Genomic DNA, 17,097 nt, shown 5'->3' with positions numbered 1-17,097 from the left:
TCATTGATGATTTGCAAAGACTTCCAACAATTACCGAAACAATTATGAAGAAAAGAATGAAAGTTCGTATACCGTGCCTCTTGAATTCAGACTCTTTAAAGGCAACATGGGTATGATATACCTCTTGGTAAATCTTCTGTATATATTACATTAGATCTCTTTAATACTGATTACGAATGTTCTGTATATATTACACCATTTGACATCTGCATTTAGAAAATGATAAGAAATCACCATGTTTTTGCCAGGTTGAGCTTTCTTTTGAGGGGAGAACATGAAAAGCACATTTTTCGGTTCATTTTAACAACATATAACAAGAAGGTCAAGATTGCAGTAAATTACTATCTCAACATGACTAGGCAAATAAATCACATACTATACAGTGGTAAAAGCACTCAGGCATATCTCATATCAAAATGTACACAAATAGATCCCAGCACTTACATCAACCGGCATCACCACATTATCTAATGTCAGCTGGAAGCAGCAGTTCACCTTCTATGGGTCAAGAGAGCATCAATGTACTTAAGATTCAATGTGAGCGACACTAAAATGAAGAAGCCTATGAAGAACTCAAATCTCCAGACATTTATGGAACAAACCAAATCATCACCTTCTAATCAAAGTTAGAAGGAAGGTCAATATCTGAATCTGAAGGATTAGCAAGCTCTACCAGAGGCTCCTGCAGATCCCAGAACTACTAAAATGAGATAATGTATATCAATTTGAAGAGATTCATCATTGTGAAGCAAGCCTCTCCAAAGTATGGTACTAAAAAAAAAATAAAAGAGAAGATACTGGATGTGGGAACGTAAAGAAGATTGTGGGCAAATTTCATAGATAAAAATGTTTGAAGTTCATTTTCCTTGTTTTTTTATAGTTTTTAAAATTCTTTAAGGAGATATTATGCAACATCTATGTTAGAGCACAACTGTTGCCCTGATATATATATATATATATATTTTAAAAAGCCCTGTAAGAATTACATGTCATCTCACTTGACAATCAATTTAGATGTTTTACCTGCTCATCATCATATATATATATATATATATATATATATATATATATATATATATATTTTTTAAAAAGCCCTGTAAGAATTACATGTCATCTCACTTGACAATCAATTTAGATGTTTTACCTGCTCATCATCATCAGCTGAGGAATGGACAATTCCTATAGGCAAGGTATTTGTGAGATCTTCAGCAGCTCCATCCATATCCTACATCATACCGAAACGCAAAGTTACCTAAAAGCAAATATCCCTCATAGAATTGGAAGAAAAATCACTTGTATCAATTATTAAGAGCAAATATTGGTAATGAAAATGGGAAAACCTAAGAATTAAAACACCATCTCTGATAATTACCTATCCTCAAGTACATTGTCCGCCAGGAATCACAAATTATATGAGAATGAAACATTAAATATGTAGCCATTAAAACTTTTATCAATATAAAATTGTAGTTGGATAGCATTTATATTTAGGTTAATATATTTGGGGGTATCCACATGCCAAGCCTTGCTTGAAAAATGATAAACATGAAACCTACAGAAGCCACACTAGCAAACCTCCTTATTTGGAAGCGCAGGTGACTCTAGTCAAGCTTATATGTGAGACAGAAAGATTGCACAAAGGAATTCACTGGTTTATATGGCTAATGCTGGAACTGACACATACTTCTTCAGCTGGGTCTAATGAAGGATCATTTGACCCTTTGTTAACAGCCTTAGAAGCATCTTCAGGAGTTACCTGCACACATGATAGAACAATTTAGAAGCAAGAATTGAGTCCACCCAATTTGAAAGGAAATTATAACAGAGATAGAGATTAGATTTTACTCGCTCATCCTGATTTCCAGAGAATTCTCCTTCCATAATTGACGGCTTAACATCCATTGGAGTTTCCTGCAGATCCCGTAAATAACAGTAGATTAATCAAGGATGGAATTGGGCAAAAAGCATCACAGTGCACAGCATTTCTAATCCCACAAAACATCATTGAAATTTAAGAAAAAAAAGAAAGTCATAAAAGGACAGGGATTAAAAAATGAAGGCCATCAAACTGTAACAACAAATGTGTGCACACACATCCATTTTTTTTAAACTCCACAAAAACATATATTTAAACTAAAATCTAAGCTCACAAATTAGAATATACCATTTTACATGGGCTTAGCTTCTACATAAAAATAAAAAAGAGAGAAACAAAATATTTTAATCATAATTACTGTACATACAGGTTCAGTTTGGTCCATTGATACACTCCTTCCCCCCTTGCTGAGATCTCTCAGTGTTCCCTGCATGTCCAATAAACTGGTTCAAGAAATAACAAATCACTGAAAATAAATGTAACTCAGCAATGCTAATAAAAAGAAGTTGTTAAGGCATGTTCAGATAACAGTGATGCCTGATCTGAATTCAAAATATCAATCAAACATGTGGGATAGATCAAACTTCCATGAAGATATTTGAATTTTTAGATGGAATAAAATGCATTTACTAGTATAAGGCAGGAAAGATGCTTTGCTAGCTGTAACTGAGCCTGATTGCATTAAAATGTCCAGACTTATACACTGAAGAAAACACTAAACATTTGTCAATTCTAAAGAACCGCTGAGTGCAACAGTGTCACAAGTTTAGGCAAAGCTAAGAACTGCGTTCATAACTTACCAAAAAAAAGAACTGTGTGCATATATAGAAAGAAGGAAAGAATCTGATCATTCCATCTTAATCCACATCAACTATTCTTGAGGATTGACAGAAAAACATGATTACAATATATCTTCATGAACATGCATGGTTGAGAATAAACATCTTTTATCATATCATACATTTCAGGAGATTCAAACAAAAAATACTTAACAAATCAGAAATAGCCAAACCTTATTTGCCCACATAAGCCCACATGCATTACATAAAGTTCTTGGTCCAGCTGGCCCACGACGCATCGCTGGAGTGTTATTTTCACTAACTCCACAATGTTGGCATCTCCGAAGACTAGATATTATTAACAGATACACAGATCAGTGGTATGTCACCAGAAACACCTCATGTAAACAATTGTTCATGATAATTATGTTCAAATGTAAAAAATAGTTGTGACAGAGAATATATAGAACTCACACAGTTTCTGGCTGAGAAGAGCCATCTTGAAGGCCACTCTGTGAAGAATCCCAATGTGAAGGACCAGAACTTTCTTTTGAAGATGCAAACTGCCCATTCTTACGGTGCATCCTACAGGGATAATAAGCAAAAAATCCAATAATTTCATCCTTCAAATTCAATAATATAGTGATGCAAATGAACACCTCAAATGGTTTATTTGGAAGCATTATTTAGGAATTTGAACAGAAGGTGTACCTTTGTGCAACTTCTTTTCGCACAGTGTACCTAATTTTCTTGTCAAAACATCTCTCCTTCCGTTTCTCTCTGAACCTAACAAGGGATGCAATTCGTCTTGAAAGATTTGAGCACTTTGGGGTGTCACCAAAACCATACAGAACATGGCAGGTTAGACAGGAACATAAAAACCAATGATCCAATAAAGTCTCACAAATTTCATAATTTGCAAGCACTGACCCTGTTATTTTGATCATAAGGTACATCAACTGTAGGAACACCTGTAGGTATATCACGTCCTCCCAAAAGCAAGAGCACAGCTTGCACCTATTGTTAGAATTCAATAAACCCATGAAAACCTCCAAACCAGCAGCCACTTAAAGAATAATTGTAGTAAAGCAATGGATGGCAAACTTGACCAACCAGGAACACAATTAGAGGCAAGAAGAAGAACGACAAACGTGATATAGCAAATTAAAAAATTTAATTGCAAGAATCCAAAAACTTTTTATATGCTTTATGTAAAGGACGTCACACCAGAGCATGGAATTGGACATCCCATTTCACAAAAATGAAAGGACAAAGAAGGAACAAAAGTACTTTCCAGTGTTCATCCTTCCTTTCAATGCGGTCAATGAGTATCCAATAAAACACCTTAAATATTAACGGAATCAATATGAATATCTTGCAATGATGCAATCAACTCAAGGAATTAGAAGCATTATTTATGAAATCAACATTTCACAATCAAAACTGATCGCTAAAGCCTTAAGTATATCTCCTAGAGAAAAAATTGACTGCTCCTTCTCAACAGGTTTGGGTGGCAAAATTAATGCAATTCAACTATGACATTAAATACAAAAAAAGGATAACATTGTTGTTGATGCCTTAGCAAGGTTTCACAATTGGAGCTACATAACTTGACTACCACTATACAGTCCTTAGAGTTGTTGGAAAATGGTATAAACTTTGAGAGAATCACATCTCAAAAGTTGGCTATTGAGATTAGATAGCCCAAAGTCATACAAGTCCCATATTAAAAGATCATACTTTCTAATGTGATGTCCAAATCTCATATCTTGCACTTGAGATTCAAACATATCAACACGCTCCATAGCCTTGGTGCCCAGTTGGGCTGACTGTGTGCTAACTCTCTACTAGCCTTGAGTAAACACTGCAATGTCAACATCACCACCCATGTCATACAATTTCAACTAGCAGATGCAATGATGACTTTGATACCAAAATATATGAACTTTGAAGAACTACACCTCAAAAACTAACTATTAAGATTTGAGAGCCCAAAGTCACATAAATTTCACACTAGAAGCTTATATTTTTCAATATGAGATTCAACTCATACCCTGCATTTAGGATTCCAACAGGAAAAAAAAAAGTTTGAAGAGAATTGGAGATAGGATGAACACTTGCAATCCATAATAAGGAGAATCTAGACTCCCATATGCATTACACTTGGTTAAATGGGCAATTAAGGAGGAAGGGGAAGTTGGTAGTAGGAAAAGTTCCACAGCTCCAACATGGCCTCATTAAAGTGTTCCATGATTCCTCCATTGGTGGGCACTAAGGAATTACAGTCACTGCAAAAAGAATGGTTGTTGTGCTCTATTGGAAAGGCCTATGAAAGGAAGTCATAAACTAAATAAGTAGTTGTCATGTGTGTAAAAACTTCAAGCCTGAGAATATTGCTTCCCCAAGCTATTGCAGCCACTGCCAGTTCCAAAGGAAGTATTCACTGAATTGACCATGGATTTTATAGAAGGACTCCCTTAGTCCCATGTAAAACCTTCATTATGGCAGTTGTAGGCAGACTAACTAAATACAACCATTTTATGATACTTAGCCATCCATTTTCAGTCTATAAGATAGCTTATGTGTTCCTGGATACAATCTATAAGCTTCATGGCTCACCAAACATAATTACAAGTGACAAGGGCATGGTATTCATCAGCAAATTTTGGCAGGACCTCTTCAAATTGTATGGAGTTTGCTTGCAAATCTCCACTTTGTACCATCCTCAAATTGATAATCAAACAAAATTAGTTAATCGTTGTCTCAACATTACTTGAGGTGTATGGTTGGAGACCACCCACATTCATGGTTTTAGTGATTACTGTTAGCTAAGTGCTAGTGTAACACTAGCTACCATATCAGCATTCAAATATCCCCTTTCAAGGACTTATACAGTTATCCACCACCACTACACATTCGCTATTTGCCTAATGATTAGAAAGTAGTGGCAATAGACACCATGTTGAGCGCTAGAGAGTCAACATTGCAAGTTCTTAAGCATAATCTAGAAAAGGCTCAACATTGCATGAAAATGATGGCAGGGAGGAAGAGAACATATTGCCAATTCCATAATGAGGATTGGACTTACAGACAATCACTTATGCACCATGATAATTTGAAGTTGCAGCCAAGGTATTTTGGACCATTCCAGATCCAAGATGTTATTGGCAAAGTGGCCAACAAACTCAATCTGCCAGTTGACACCAAAGTCCACAATTTCTTCCATGTTTCCCTCTAGAAACCCATCCATGCTAATAGTCAGGCCTCCTCTCTTATTCCTTCACAATTTCAACAATTTCTCCATAGCCAACAGACCATTCTCGACTGTCAATTGGTCAAGAGAAGAAATGTTCCAACTGTGAAGCTCTTGATACAATGGCAAGATGAGCCAAAGGAAGCAGCAACATGGGAATTCACTGATGAATTCATAAATAAATTTCCCACCTTTTTCCCAATGAGGACAAAGAAGCTGGAAGAAACATTGCATTTTGGGGCGAAACCACTTAAGGGGACAATGTTGTTTTAAGATGTCTTTCTACACTTTGTAATAAGAAACAAATGGTGTTGTTTTGACCAATTGTAAATGGTAACAAATTCACTCGTAATAGGGAATTATGAGTGTTAAGGTGTACAACGGATTTAAAAGTGGGGAAGAGCAATCATTTTTGTTATGTAAAAGCTGATTCAAAATCTTCTCGCTCTCTCAATGAAGTCCTGTTCTCTCTCTCTAACTGTTCTCTCTTCTTCTTCAATATGCGAACTCTCTCTTTTCAATTGAATTTCAGTTTAGTATATATCAAATTCATTAACAATCTACATTCCACAAACTGAAAAAGCACGCAATCATTTACACTGCAGATACAACCAGAAACCTCCCAAAGAACTAACTAAGATTCTGAGACAACTGTCCACAAACTCCAATAAACCGCGAATTACTAAAAGGTCCAAAAAAACCCTTACAATTCACAATATCCACCAACATACTATCAATACAATCAATACCTACCAATAATCAACTAAAATGTTTAAAAAAATAAAAGGTACCTTCTCTGGTGTAACAGCAGGAAACACATAAACTTCGCCTTCAAAAGAGAGCGTGAGCTCACTTGTCCTGGAAGCCGCAGCCACAACAACACCATGCTCTGCCACGTTAACCACTGAACTACTAGTATTGCTGCTATTATTATTATTGCAATTGTTCATAATATTCATAGAATTAATGTTTCCTTCTTCCACGTCGTCCATGCCGTCAGCGTCCTCGTAATCGCCGTCTTCGTCTTCGATCTGTACTGGTATTCGCGCATGCTCCTGAAAAGGCCGCGCCTGCAGCGGCTGAGGATTCGCAGCCGCCATAACAAATAAACCCTAGCTTCTCCGCCGATTATTACCTGCTGTTTTACGGAAGAAGTATCATCGCTTACGCTTCGGTTAAGGTCATAAACCCTAACTTTGAAATTGAATTGTCAAAGAGATAGCAGAAGCTTCGAAAATGGAAATGGAAAATATAGAAACAGATAAAATAAAAAATAATATTAAGAATCTAAAATAGATTTTAAAAAATTAAAATTAAAAAAGGAAAGTACCCTAAATTAATATAGCTAAGATTTGAAGACCGTTAGCTCGTGTTTCCTTGACGAGGCTCAAATTGGAATTAAAAAAATATCCAGGTTTCTAAATTTTAGTTTCTATTGTTACTTTTGGATTGAAAGAGTGTCGGCTTGTCGAGTCGAGGCTTCACATTTTACTGTATCCATACAAAAGAGGTGTTAGATGTGATTCGGTACTATAAGGAGCTTAATATTATTATGGAATGCCGGATCCATGGGGTTGATGATTCGTTCACATGGGAAGCTATGCTAATGATTAAGGATGGGGGATTGATGAGTGTGGGACCCAGTGAAAAATTGTTGATTTCGAATTTGATCCAACAGTTTGTTGTAGAGGTATCAAATAAATTGAGTGGATCATTATGCACAAAAAAATGATAAGGGCGGACCCAGCAAATAGGCCTTTCGAGTCAAGTTTTGGATTAAACACAAGACTTATGGGTCAGTCCGGTTTAACCCATTATTGTTTTTATAATTATTAAAAAATTAATTAATAATTATAATATAAAAATATTTTTTATTAAAATTAATAGGTTGATTCATCACTATAAAATCTACCTTAATCTATTACTATAAGACCGGATTATAAGTCTTACCTTTTTTATGAGCCAATCCAACTTATTATTATACGGATCTTAAATTTTGTTCAATTTATAGATTTAATAAGCCATGTTAAAGCCAATCCAACTTATTATCATCTCTGGTGTGTTGTAATAAGAACGGTCAAGTATGATGAACAGTAAACAAAAATTCTAAAATGGGATATTGAAAGGTAGATTGTACTTTTTTAATGAAATGGAGTCTACAGTGCTCTTGGCACTTGTTCGTTCATCCAAAGTGGAAATTGAAATGTTTTCCCTTTTTGTTTGACCGAACCCAGCACAACGTATGTAGTCAAAATGGCTAATTTTTAAATGTTAAAGTAAATTGCACACAATTTTTTTATTAAGGAAAACGGTTTTACAAAATATTATAATAAATAAGGCAAGAATTTGAATTTATACTTTTATATTTGAGGTCACGTTTTGGTCGCTCATGCTACCTTTAGAGGATAAAATTATCCTAATCACTACCAACTACTCTAATTATGTGATGTCTTTAAATAAGTGGTGTTGATAGTAAAGGTAGGTTCTCATAGTATTTATTAGAGATAGAGGTGGAAAAGGGTTGGACTGAAGGCCAATAATTATGCAAGCAGACGAGCTTATAATAAATATGAAGCTTATGACCTAATTTTATATGTAAGGTTAAACCAGGCCTAATAATAATTGGCCGTTGTATTAATTTTAATAAAAAATAATTTTATATTATAATATTAATCAATTATTAATTTAATTTTTTTAATAATTATGAAAATACTAATGGGTCGAGTTACGTTGTCCCTCTAACCTTTTGTCTTGGGTTAGACCTAAGAGGCCCATAGGTTTAGCTCTTCTACTACAATAGCAGGACAAACTCGCTCAAGTTTTGATGTGTTTTCAAAGTCTTACATACGAAATTTCAAAAACTCAAATACCCGTCAATGGATTGTTAACCTTAACCAAAATAAAGGATAAAATTGTTATTTTATTGTTAAACTCTAAAACCTAAGAGTTTATATCATTTTCTCCTTATAGTTTAGAAAAATAACAATTTTTCTCCCACTCAGTAGTTTAAAAAATTCACTTTTGCCCCTAAAATTTTTTCTTCATTCTCCAGCAACAGGAATTAACTGCTATTGCCAACTACCCAAGCATCTTCTTCTTCCATCATCAAGCCTCCCACTAAAGCAGATTTATTGACCGAAGAGACAAAAAGACTTTTCGTCTAATGAACCTACTTTGGTGAGAAGGCCGATGGTCGAAGAAGAATATTTGGGGTGGTTGAGCGATAATGGCAGTGAATTCCCTTTACTAGAAGAAAAAATTTTAAGGGAAAAAAAAAAAATTTCAAACTTTTGGATAACGGAGAATTGTTAGTTTTTCAAACTATGAGAAGGGAGAATAATATAAACTCTTAAAATTTTAGGGTTTAACGATAAAATGACGATTTTATCCTTTATAACTAACGGTTTTGGTTAAAGTTAATACTTATGGGTGAATGTTTGAGTTTTTAAAACTTTGTAGATGAGATTTTGGAAATGCATTAAAACTTAGATAAGAATAAGTCCTTTAATCTGTGTAAAATAGATACATAAATGATAAGTTATTATGTAATTATATATTATTTGATTATTTCTTCAAAATTATTTAATCATATAATAGTTAATTATTTATATATCTATTTATGTATTCATAAATATGTACAAATAGTTTTATTAATTATATTATTGTTACTCTATCATGTCTCTCGCTTTGTTGAAAATGAGATTGGGCAAGGAGTAGAGCAAATATTCAATTTTAATAGTGATCAAGGTCCCAATTAATCTCATGGCCGAGCTATTTTTGAACCTCGGCGGTGGTTTTCCAAACCCCTTCGGAAGTTATTCTAACTTTGTATGAAATTTATGGATTAATACTTTTGTTTTTGGTTTTAACACAAGTGAAAATGCAAGCAAGGGATCGGGTCAAAGGCAAAGATGGACAACAGATAGGAGAGAGGGAAATGTAATGTCGATGACAAAGATGAAAAAGTTACGGCCAAATTTTGGCCACCAAAAAAGATAGGTTGAAATTAAAATTTTAAACAAAAAATGAATTTTTAAGGTTTAATCATAAAACAAAATTATTAAATTATTAAATAAATAAAATAAAATAAAATAACTTTTTTATTATATTAGGATTAAATTTTGATTTTATTTTAAATTAATTGATTTTATTAATTTTAATAATTTATAAACAAGTATATTATTATCACTCTACTCTAGTTTCATAAAACTTTGGCTGGAATAAGTTTTTTGGCCTTTGCTTTAATATATCACTATTTGTATCCAAGCAACCGCTTCTAGAAGCATCTGTCAGGTACGTGGCTGTAGACAGAACTTGTAGCTCAAGCCAGGCGCGTTCTCCTCACCCTATATAATTAACGGTTCGTAGATTCCTTCTCTCGTCTACAATTTATAGCGGGAAGCTGTGCTCTTTTCTTTGCGTGTTAGTTTTTCGCATCTCCAACCGCCTTAAGACAATGCCTCGACGAAGCTCCGGAGGTGAGTATTGATCCCGATTATCTTCCCGGTCCTCAACTTTTCTAGTTAATTTCGTTTTTTTTATTCTTTATCCATGTTTTCAATCACGGAATCTTTTCTATTAAATTGTTCATTTTATGTGCTGGATAGATATTGTCTGTAGCCTGTTCTTAAATCATAATTGTTATTATTTGTTTACTTTGAAAAGTTTATATGGCCAGTTCGGTTGCTGGAACTGGCCCTGCCTGGTCTCTGTTTATGGCCATTTTTTCGTCAGTTTTTTGGTCATATGATGTATTAAGGAATCCATTATAATTGCCAATTTGATGTCATCAAAGCAGCTAGGACTTAAACTTGGGAGTGGAGAATTTCGTCTTTGTGTAAGGGTTCATTTAGAAGATAATTAATTGGGGGCAAAATTGATATCCAAATTTCGTGCTTGGTTTGTTTGTTGTGTTACCTTGTATTACTAGTGTGTCCTTTTAAAGCCTAAGGACCAAGTTGTTAGACTCATGTGAAATTTTGGAGCTAATCCGAACTAGGCTGTGTGTAGCAAGTTATGAATATTATTGGTCAGTGCTAAACATAACCCTTGGCATCTCATCTTTGCAGGAAGGTCTGCTCCTCGTAACCGACCTGCTGCCCATGCACCTGTGCATGATCCTCCGAAGCCTGGTAAAATATTTGTGTGATCTGGTATTTGAGACTTTTTGTTCATTTGTGGGGTTTAATAACATGTTTTCATTGGCAAAACAGTGGTTTCAACTAGTTATGGTACTTTCAGAGTTGTTTATCATTTATTTTTTTCTGAATTCTGATGGTTAAATGGATTGGTTAATGTAGCCGTTCGTGCTCCTCCACCACCACCTGCACAAAGTGTGAATAGATCCATGGGGGGAGGTCTCGGCGCTGCTGTTGCAGATGGTGAGTTCAGGAGTCTCTATTGTATAATGGACAAATTTATATAAGTGGTTCTAGTAACCTAGCTACTGATTGCTTTGTTCTTTTTTGTTGATTAACAGGCCTGGCCTTTGGTACTGGCAGTGCGGTAGCTCACAGGGCTGTTGATGCTGTGATGGGCCCTCGTGTTATCCATCATGAGACCATTTCTTCTTCAGCCCCTGCAGCCACACCGGCACCGGCACCAGCATCTAACACTGGCGGTCTTGGTTCTAATGCTTGTGGTGGTCAATTCAAGGCTCTGCAAGATGTATGAATCTTTCTACTCTAGTTTGTGGATTGGCTTGGTTTTGGTTTTGCATAGCATTATTTTTTATTAAGATTTCTCTTTTTCCTTTGCCATGTTTTGCTTTCTGGTCTGTGTTGGGTGTTGGTTAAATTTTTATAGTTTTAAATTTCAGGCTATTTGCCCCATCAAGTCAAAGTTATGGATCTTATCAACTCAAATGTATAAGATTACAACATATACTCATTGTCAACCAGAACTCTTTGTTACTTTTATTGAGGCCTCTCAAGTTTTTAAGATGTTTCAAATCTATATTTTATTGGATCTTTGGGTGATCTGATTGCAATCATCTCTTTGTGTCCTAGTTCATGGCTTTAGGTATAATTCCATTGGATATCCAACTTCAGAAATTGACCCTTTTTTTACCTGATTCCTGAAAATGAGAAGTCAATAACTGTGTGATGATTCTTTTTTTTAAGTTTTTGGTATGTTATGGTTGTATCTGCTTTACAGTTAATGATGTTGGTACCTGTCATTGCAGTGTCTGGCCAACTATGAAAGTGATATCAGCAAGTGCCAGTTCTACATGGATATGCTGCAAGAATGTCGCAGGGGCTCTGGGGCTACCCTGGGTGCTTGATTTTTATTGTGAATAAGATTAATAATCTTTATTCTATTGCCTTGATGATATTATCGAGAAATGAGAGACTTGACTGTTAAAAAGTTTACAAGGGAATTTACTGCTATGGCTAAAATTTCTTAACTTCTGTTGCCAGTAATCATTGGATGAGTTGATGACATGTATTTTCAAATGAGCAATGTCATGCAGATACTTTTGAGTACATAAATGACTTGCATGAGTTGATGAGGATGAGTTGCGTACACAATTGGGTACATTTTGAACCGGCATCAACTGTCTTTTGGATGAGTTGGGTACATAATTGAGTCATTCTCTTGTTTTACTCAATTCCATACACAATTGGATGAGTTGATGACGGTTTACAATGGAAAACAAACTTTTCCGTCCTGGGTTACCCGACTTTTTGGCCAAAACAAAGTTACCGATTTGCCATTTTAAAGAACTTTTTCCGTTGTTATCAAAGTTTTCTTGAGTGAGAGTGTTGTTTCTATCATCTCTAATCAAACCTTTGGTGGAATATTGTAATTTACTCTTATTATCTTTGTATAATTTTCTGTTAAATCTAACAGTCACAGCCACCAAAACCTTTCTCCATTAGAAAGCTACCAAAGCTAATAATTCTTGAAGCCATCACTTACACATTATTTAATTGGAATGATTTCCCTCAAGCCTGTTGATGTTCCTCTTTAGAAGATTTTACAGCTACTCTATCAAACAGGCAAACTTTTGTGTTATCAACTTCAAAGAATAGTAAACAGAGATTGATGATACAGAAGTGGTGTTTTTAATTCATCTATTTGCTCATGAACCCTACATCCAAAAGGAAAAGAATTAACAAGTAATGACAATACACGATCTTCAGTCTCACAGTCTTCAACACCATGCCCACCTCCATGTTGGTACATGTACTGGGCCATCCTAGCCAGGCTCATCGAATATTCAACAAGAGCATCGGACAAGTGAGGGTTTTCAGCTCTGTCCTTGTTTATTTTCATCCATGTATAAGCAATTAATTTTTGTATGTGTTGACGAGCCTCTTCTTCTATAGTTCCAATTTCATGTATGTGACACTGGATTGATTTATGAATGTCTTCTTTATCCAACCCAGTCTAACAAATCAAGGAAAACACCACCACAAATTATAAGATTCATAAATCTAAAAATTAAACTACTTGATGAATCTTTACCGTTGATGTTCCGAGATCGTTTCGTATCTTATTATCATTGATGCATTGCAAAATATGTTGTGATATTCTTGTAAGAACTCAGACGCCTCCTTTCTTGTTGGGTTGGCAATGAAAATGAGGCATGGACAAGGATGAGAGGCCTTCCTACTGAAACCAATGCATTCTCTATGTATTCATAAAGGGTTGGAACCACTTTGCCTCCACTAGGTAGGATTTGCATAAATTTGCCCACTGAATCATTTGTGCACACAACTTATAATGAATATAAAATTAAATTCTCGTTAAAATTTTTTATGTAGAAAAATAAAAGAATTATAGTCTCAAATGATAGTTTAAGAGGTAAAAGAGAGAGATTCTAAATATCAGAACAAACCTTATGTAGTGGTAATGAGTTTCAAAGGAGCTGGAAAAAAAAAAAAAAAGAATGAGGCATACCTCTTTCCTTAGGAAATGAATAATGTCAAGTCCTCGTTGTTTGAGAGCATCAAAGGCAATTTCGTTGGTGAAATTGTAGAGAGCCAGAAAACAGATCCTTATATAGCCTGGGAGTTGCGCCATTGCATTCAACTCCCATCTAAAATTAACTCTGAATCAGTATATAATTATAATAATTAAAAATTTTAAAAAAAACTTGAACTTAATTTTTCAATTAAGCTTCCTACATATCCTCTTGGGGTTTAGAAAAATCAAAACCTATGTAGTTATCTTACCTTCACATATCCGATAACCGGTGATACCTTTTTATCTTATCATTCACCTCCACTATCTTAACTATTGGTTTCCGTTATCGAACTATTGATAGTTAAATCAAGGGGTTCTTCATTGAAGTCTACTTTTATATCTTATTGGCATAATTTGGTTATTGTCCAATCGTCTATGCATACTTGAGTTTTAATAGATTCATGAGTCAAACTTAATCGTCTCTCGTTCAATATATTACCTCCTTGATTAAAAGTTTGTTTCACTATAACAGTTGATGCTGATGCTGCTAAGACTTGTTTAGCAATAGTTGCTAATATTGGAAATGTTGATGCATGTTGACCTCACCATTCTAAAATTGGAAAGTTTTTACCTATATTGCTATCACCAAACTCAAAAGTAGTGGTTAGATAAATATCAAGCTCCGAGGTAGAGTCTGACGTTACTCTTGGTCTTTTGCCCTTTTGCATCATAATATGATCACCATAACTAATATTTTGGGTTGATAATAGGGCAATAGATGGTAAAGGGAAGAAGAACCACCTTAGTTACTATAAACTAATGAATATTCAACATAAATTTCTTTAATTAAATTCATAATGATAGTTATAATTAATGAAATATTAACTTCATCCTCATAATCTAATTGCATGCATTCATAATATAATGTTAAATAATTTGTAACACCATTTAATTTAAACATATGATCAAAAAAACAAGCAACAAGAAAAAAATTTGAAATTTTTTTATAGTAAGTTAAATATTTTGTTTTCATTAAAAAAAAATCGCTTATTTTAAAATAACATCTTGTTTGGCCTCTTGTAAAACCCTAATAATATTAAGAGCTTCATTTAAAAACAAATGAGAAGTGAGATAATAAACTTTACTTAAAGTATAAGTTGCATTATTAAAATTTCTTAATACGTTTAAAATTGTTTTACAAATATCTCAATATTGAGGATATAATGTAATTTGTGATACATTTTATGAAATAAATGTACACAATAATTTCTTATAATCAAAAGACTCGTTGAGTAATTCATATATTGAATTTCAACAAGTCGGCATATCTTTAGAAAATCTTTTAAGTCTTCTATTATGTAGTTTATAAAATTTTTCTCATTCTTTCATAGTTTGGGGATGTGTCCATAAAAATAAAATTGTTGTTTTTTATTGGACAAATATAATTATTTAGATATTTTAAACAATCTTGTACACATAAATTTAATATATGACATGCACATCTAACATGAAAAATCTACCACCTAAATTGGGTTTACAATTTTTTGTTAAATAAGTAATTAAGGTTGTATTTGCAGCTAAGGCTAGACTCAAACCAAGCGTGTTCGAGCTCGAGCTCTGTTCGAACGAGCACAAAACGATTCAACCCTATAGAGCTTGAGCTACTTGCCAAAATTTTCAATTAAAAATTTTGATACAAAACGACGTCGTTTTGACTAATATGTATTAAAACAACATTGTTTTAATAACGAAAAATGAGTCGAGCCGAATTTGAGCCGAGTTTGAGTTTAACTTTCACGAGCTCGAGCTCAACTATATGTAAACCGAGCCAAGCTCAAGTTCGGCTCGACTCGACTCAGCTCGAATCTAGCCCTATTTGCAGCTGCATTATCAAATGAAATTGAAAAAATTTTAAAAACTATTTTATATTCTATTAATATTCTTTTAATTATTCTATAAATATTATCAGCGGTATGTCGATCATCAAACACCTTAAATGTTAAAATTCTTTTTTGTGATTGAAATTCATCATCTATCCAATGATAAGTTATATCCATTTAAGAGTGAACTTATTAATAGTCACTTCAAATATCACTACATATAAATACATGTTCATCAAAATTTGTAATTAATTGAATTAATTTTTTTTATATAAATTTAATAATGATCTTTTTAATGTGTTTCTTAGATAGTTTTATGTACATGATTTAATGACATTTTACAATAATTATTAAAACCTAAATTTTCACTAAAACTAAACGCTAAGTGATATATTGCTATCATTTTTGTAAATTCTTCTTTATTTTTATTATCACTATAAATAAATGGAGATTTATGTGGAGAACTATACTCGGTTATTTGTGTTTGACTTCTATTTTGCTGAATTGTTTTTGGATAATTTAACTCCAAGTGCCTTTTGAACGTCCTATATCCACCTTCTTGCTTAAATTTATAAATTTTCTTACAATAATTGCAAACAATTTCAAAATTACCATCTTCTTTTTGTATTTTCTTGAAATAAATTTTGAAAATATCGTAGGTAAAAACTTTTTGGGGTTGTTGTTTCATCCCCACTTGTTGTTACTCCACCTCTACATACTGACTTCCACTTTCTTGTGTTGAAAAATCTTCTATAAATTAATTTTCATTCATATTTGATATATATGAATATTGGTCAAATATTCTATTATCTGAAAAATTTTCGTTACTTATCATTTTTTGATAATAAATAAAATTAATTATAGAGATAAATTCTATAATTAATTATAAATTGTCTAATAGAAATTAAAATAAAAAAAAATAAAAAAATAAAGAAAGAATTTAATTGAATTTGATTGAAAGGTGGAAAGAGTATTAAAAATTGAGAGAATGAAAAATAAGAATAAATAAGAGAGTTTGAAAGATTGAGTGAGAGAGTTAAGAGATTGAATGAATATTGATAGGAGAAATTTTAAAAATTTTAAAAAAAGAGGAGGGAAAAGGATATTTTGTAGGGAACCATTGGTTCCCTTTTTAAATTTAAAAAATAAAAAAATTTAATAAATCCGATTCATAAATCTTTAAATCGCAGTTTAACCACCAATTTATGAACCTACAATTTGATGGTTCAAAAATAGAAAAATCAAAACCGAACCATCAAAATTCAGTTTCAATTCTGGTTCAAATCAGTTCTAATTTCAATTTTATACAAGTTTGTTTCAATCTGATTCGTGGGCCAAACCGGCCTGTGGCTAAGTCTACTATAGGATATTAATTGCGCTATCATTATCAACTGGGAT

General features: G+C 33.4%; 2 protein-coding genes across 4 annotated transcripts; one reads left to right on the top strand and one right to left on the bottom strand.

Moving 5' to 3' along the window:
• Window positions 1-275: 275 nt before the first annotated feature.
• On the bottom strand, window positions 276-7,395 carry LOC123229920 (GATA transcription factor 24-like). 3 transcript variants are annotated; one of them, XM_044655963.1, is made up of 11 exons: window positions 7,239-7,395; window positions 6,700-7,043; window positions 3,586-3,672; window positions 3,367-3,479; window positions 3,130-3,240; window positions 2,889-3,003; window positions 2,244-2,303; window positions 1,846-1,911; window positions 1,685-1,756; window positions 1,145-1,225; window positions 276-697 (listed from the first exon to the last, which is right to left on the bottom strand). In XM_044655963.1, exons 2-11 carry the CDS (start codon window positions 7,006-7,008, stop codon window positions 617-619), a joined length of 1,095 nt encoding a protein of 364 aa, XP_044511898.1. In that variant the 5' UTR covers window positions 7,009-7,043; window positions 7,239-7,395; the 3' UTR covers window positions 276-616. The 3 variants fall into 3 exon arrangements, with proteins under 3 accessions (XP_044511898.1, XP_044511896.1, XP_044511899.1); XM_044655961.1 differs by having other exon boundaries at window positions 6,700-7,046; window positions 7,239-7,390; XM_044655964.1 differs by lacking the exon at window positions 7,239-7,395 and having other exon boundaries at window positions 276-682; window positions 6,700-7,211.
• Window positions 7,396-10,129: 2,734 nt separating this feature from the next.
• On the top strand, window positions 10,130-12,314 carry LOC123228837 (coiled-coil-helix-coiled-coil-helix domain-containing protein 10, mitochondrial-like). Its single transcript, XM_044654305.1, has 5 exons — window positions 10,130-10,386; window positions 10,978-11,040; window positions 11,209-11,289; window positions 11,388-11,575; window positions 12,093-12,314. Exons 1-5 carry the CDS (start codon window positions 10,365-10,367, stop codon window positions 12,189-12,191), a joined length of 453 nt encoding a protein of 150 aa, XP_044510240.1. The 5' UTR covers window positions 10,130-10,364; the 3' UTR covers window positions 12,192-12,314.
• Window positions 12,315-17,097: the final 4,783 nt, after the last annotated feature.

This window comes from Mangifera indica, chromosome 11 (genome assembly GCF_011075055.1).
Source record: "Mangifera indica cultivar Alphonso chromosome 11, CATAS_Mindica_2.1, whole genome shotgun sequence".
In the NCBI taxonomy this organism is placed as follows: domain Eukaryota; kingdom Viridiplantae; phylum Streptophyta; class Magnoliopsida; order Sapindales; family Anacardiaceae; genus Mangifera; species Mangifera indica.
This window is presented reverse-complemented; position numbering and strand designations above follow the sequence as displayed.